Source organism: Abrus precatorius, unplaced genomic scaffold, assembly GCF_003935025.1.
Source record: "Abrus precatorius isolate BTA unplaced genomic scaffold, Abrus_2018 Scaffold8, whole genome shotgun sequence".
In the NCBI taxonomy this organism is placed as follows: domain Eukaryota; kingdom Viridiplantae; phylum Streptophyta; class Magnoliopsida; order Fabales; family Fabaceae; genus Abrus; species Abrus precatorius.
In genome coordinates, this window is record NW_020874428.1 from 6723684 (window position 1) to 6728220 (window position 4537).

General features: G+C 29.9%; 1 protein-coding gene across 1 annotated transcript; it reads right to left on the bottom strand.

The window, feature by feature from the left end:
- Positions 1 to 2553: 2553 nt before the first annotated feature.
- LOC113846871 (probable galacturonosyltransferase-like 1) lies at positions 2554 to 4301 on the bottom strand. The gene has a single exon (XM_027475583.1). The coding sequence runs from the start codon at positions 3983 to 3985 to the stop codon at positions 2906 to 2908; it is 1080 nt and encodes a 359-aa protein (XP_027331384.1). The 5' UTR covers positions 3986 to 4301; the 3' UTR covers positions 2554 to 2905.
- Between the last annotated feature and the right edge of the window lie 236 nt (positions 4302 to 4537).

The window sequence follows — 4537 nt, forward strand, 5'->3', positions numbered from 1 at the left end:
TTTTCGTGAATTATTAGTTAATCTCTTACGAGATACCCCTCATCTTAGATATTTTAATAAATAAAGGAATGTCATTTTCATATTATATAATTTAATTATCTTTTGCTACAATTTTTTTTATTTTGTTTTGCTGGGATAGGAGGGTACAGTACATTCCGCATCTCATATTATCTCGATCTGTTTTATTTATTTGATTAAAGAGATATAACAATCTTATTTTTTATTTATTTATAATAATTTTAATAATTTATTTTTATAAAAATTTTAAGTACAAAAAATAAAATGTTTAGACTAATTGGATAGTTTTAAAAAAAAATTCACAATAACATATACATTAGAAAGTATATCAAGTAATTTAATAAAATAATTAAATTTTTTAATCCGGGTAATTTTCAACAAGCTTATTATGTTAATTTTTTATTTTATAAAATTAATAAATAATTAATTTTTCTTATTTTACCTTTATTAATTAATATATGTTTAGTTGATGAATATAATTTATTTAAAATAATATAATAAAGTAAATTTTAAGATACTCTAGAAAATGAAACAATCACAACTATTAATTTTAGTACTGTAATTAGTGGTGTATTTTAAAAAGATATAAATATTCTTTAATATCTTAATATTATTTTAAAAAAATATTCAATGCTCTCTCAAGTTTAGAAATATTGTAGCAAGTACTATATGATAAATGAAGAATATAATAGAAAATTAAATAATAATTTATTATAAAATTAAAATGCTAACTATTTTTAATTTATATATAAAATTTTAAATACAAAAGGAAAAAAATTTGTTAATCTTAATTCTTAGAATTGAAGATAAGTATCTAATAATAATAAATTTTTTTTAAAATAATATTTATTATATTTTATAACTTTAATAATGTATTTTTTTATAAAATCTTTTATTTATAAATAATTAAACTAAAGCTGAGGTTAACAAAAGAAAAAAAAAGCATTTTAGTATTCAAAATATTAAATTTTGATATTCAATTATAGTTCCTGCGCCTCAATAATCAGTTTCTCTTTTCCTTTCACAGTCAGCTACTCATTATTGCATGCACATGCATAATACCTTTCCAACCTCATCTTATTTCTGTCAAGACAAACGCTAAAAATAAAGGGTTATTATATTTTCACTATTAATAATTAAATATAAATTGCGTGAAAGAAAGAAAGAAAATGTAATAAATAATGTGAATCAATATATATAAAAATACAACAGTAAAAATATAATTATTAAAACATAATACAGTAGAAGAAGAAACAAAACAGTTACCACGTTTGATTTTGTATGAATATCATTTTTCATTGTTTAAACAGCTGACACACGCATATATATATATATATATAATATTCAATATATGGATCATAATCATCTTATACTATAACAATATTATTAAAACCAATCCCGCCATGAGGCCCCTTGCTTGGATAAGATATTATTCTCCTTATTTAAGGTTTGAACCTCATAATAATAATAATAATAATAATAGGTTGGATAATTGGCCATATATTGAACGTTTAATGGTTGGCGAGATCTATTCTACAAATTCATATTCAAATTTCTCAATGACTTTTTTTCTTCCTGGATGGCATTTGGATAGCTATGTGTATTTTAAAAGTATTTTTCTTTTAACATAATACTTCCTATTTCATTTTTTAATAATATTCTTATTATTTTATAAAAAAATATTAAATAAAATTATATATTTAATATATCTAAAATGATTAAAAAAATATCATATTTAGATACAATATTGTTGATGTTATTTTTTTAATTTAATTTTAGTACATTGTAAGTATAACAATTTTGTAATGTTAACAAATTAGAATATATTTTACATATAATTTTTATATTACTGATTACAAAAATTAAGTATTTTTATGGATACAGTAATATCATGATTAAGTGATAGCGTAAAATTTAGAATATCAATCTATTTAAATTAATTTTTTATTTTTATTAAAAAATTACATTTTTCTATAATTACTATTTTCATCTCAATAACTAAATTACTTATATGAAATATCAATTTGATTAATGTCAACACTAATAGTACATATGATCTAAGTTTAACCTTTATAGTTATTATACTTTTATTAGCCTTAGAAAATGTTTACTTCGATTCAACTCTTAAAATTTAAGTTTAAAGAACTAATTTAAGATCAGATTTTATTTTTTAAAAATACATTTATTACATTTTCATAACTTCAACTTAGTGAATTTTTTTTAACAAAAATTTAATTCTTCTAAATGCTTAAACGCTCGGTTAAAAGTTAAATTAACAAAATTCATAATTTTAAGATTTGGCTGCCAATCTCTGGCACAATTTTCTCTGGTCATCTATTTGTCTTGCTTGCAACTCAATTCTTCATATTAAAGTAATAGCGCCAAGATCCGCAGACACATAATTAGAGAAAAAATAAAATAAAACTTCGTTCAAATTAATAAAACAAAAAACAGAGAAAACTGGAAGTTAAAAACAATAGGACCCAGACGAAGAAAACGAAATTGTCTATTCAAAATCCATTATGTTCTCCTTATTAGAAATCGAAAAACAAAATTCTGGAGACAGCATCCAAAAATGCAGCTCTTTAGCTATATACAAAGTTATTACTTGTTACAATATATATCAATCATACAAAAAGTCGAAAGGTATCAAAATTAAATTTCACTTGCAATTAGTGGCTGTCGAAAAGAAGACCACTTTTCCGTAACTTGAAAAAGAGTATATTTCAATTACATTTGAATTTCCTTTGCCGGATGAGCAAATGAATCCTTCTCCATCCATCCTCTGTTCATGCCATGTTCCCATGTCCAAGCAGAAAGCTTTGCATATATCTATATTACATTACACATACAAGGATCCAAAATTCACATTTGAATTTAAACTTTTTTAAGAATCCAAAGAAAAGGGTGTGTGTAATAGATCATAAGGTGCCCAAAGTGCATCCAAAGGACAAGGCCTATTAGCGTCCAATCGAACCCATGGCTTACCCTTCCCACTCCAATGCAACAAACTCACAGGGCCAGGGTGAAGATCCCTACAAAGACCACGAAAATTATCACCACCTAACCCATGTTGGTTCCACCTATGATCCACCGCAACTATGTTCCCAGCAAACACTAGCAAAAACGGTGGCAACGAACCCAACTCATAGATCCTCATCCTCTTCTGAAGCTCCATCCATTCCTCTATCTTCCTCGTGTAATCCCCCACGCGCCACCTCTCTAGATCAATCACCATCACCCCCGTGTTGAAATAACAAGCCTTTCGGTTCGCAAACGTTAGTGACAAAGAAGGGTTCGACCAAAATGTTGGAGTAAAATACGAGGTGAAATTTGCGTTGCAATATTCAGGTGCTGCTAAAACATTGTTTTCTCCTAATGGGGTTTCCGCCAGTTTTGTTATGTCATCGACTAAAATAAGGTCCGAGTCAAGATACACCACGCGCTTAACGCACAGTGGAATGAGGTTGGGTAAGTAGCTACGCGCGTAGTTTAGAGGGCAATCTAGTGCTGAGCGAATTGAGGTGGAGATGAGGCCTGAGACGATGGAGGCGTCGAAGTTGTAGAGTTGGAATTTAAGGTATGGGAAGGATTTGGAAAGCGTGGCGCGTAGGAGGGACGCGCTGGAGGAGCATACGAAGTGGAAGAAGATGTTTTGGGGACACGAAGAGTGTTGGAGGACTGAGAGGATGGCTGCCATGGAGCCCCGAATGTAGGTTGTGTCGAGTGTCATTGCCACGTGTACAGCTTCCTCGGAGCATATGTATGAGTCAGTGTCGTCGTTAATGTTGTCGGAAATGGAGGGGCAACTTGGGGAGTTGTAGAATTGAGGGGCTTCTTTGAATTGATGAGGGAGAGTTTTAGTTGCGGTTGAGGCATTGTTGCTGAATGATAGACACGGTGGCAACAACAGTGAGAGGATTAGAAGGAATATAAGTGGTGGTTCTGATTTTGGGTTGGTCTTCATTGTGTGAGTTTTTCTCACCGAGGAGAGAGATCTATGGGGTGACTTATAATTGGAGAATAAGGTTTCAAACACGCTTGAGTTAGCAAAGTTCAACTTATAAAATGGAGAGAGAGAAAGAGAGAGAGGCTAGGTGGGCTAGCCAGGCTTCCAAGTGAGAGAGAGAGTAAAGCGAAGAATATATATGAATTAATGAAGGAGAAGTTGGTGGAGTTCACATTAGTCCTCAACTTATCATGATGGTTTTGTTTTTGTAGTATTTTAGGCTATGGATGGGGACCCTCACCCTTCTCTCTGAAGGTTCTGAACCCCCATCATTGGATGGGCTATGTTCTCAATTAATCCTGGATTAAACCATGGATATTGAATGGGAATAAATAGAGCTTCATTCACTTAACACCCTTTGTGTATAGTATGGTACCATGAAAGAGGAAATGTGTCTGAATATGACAAAGTCAAACAGCTCCCACGTTTGCCCTGCTTTCTTATTTCTTATTGATTTTCTTACTATTTCGAAAATGGAAATGGTAATTGGTAAATGATCACACGCAAGAC

Coding starts and splice junctions, on each gene's coding strand:
- LOC113846871 (XM_027475583.1), bottom strand. CDS start 3,985: ATGAAGACCAACCCAAAATCAGAACCACCACTTATATTCCTTCTAATC.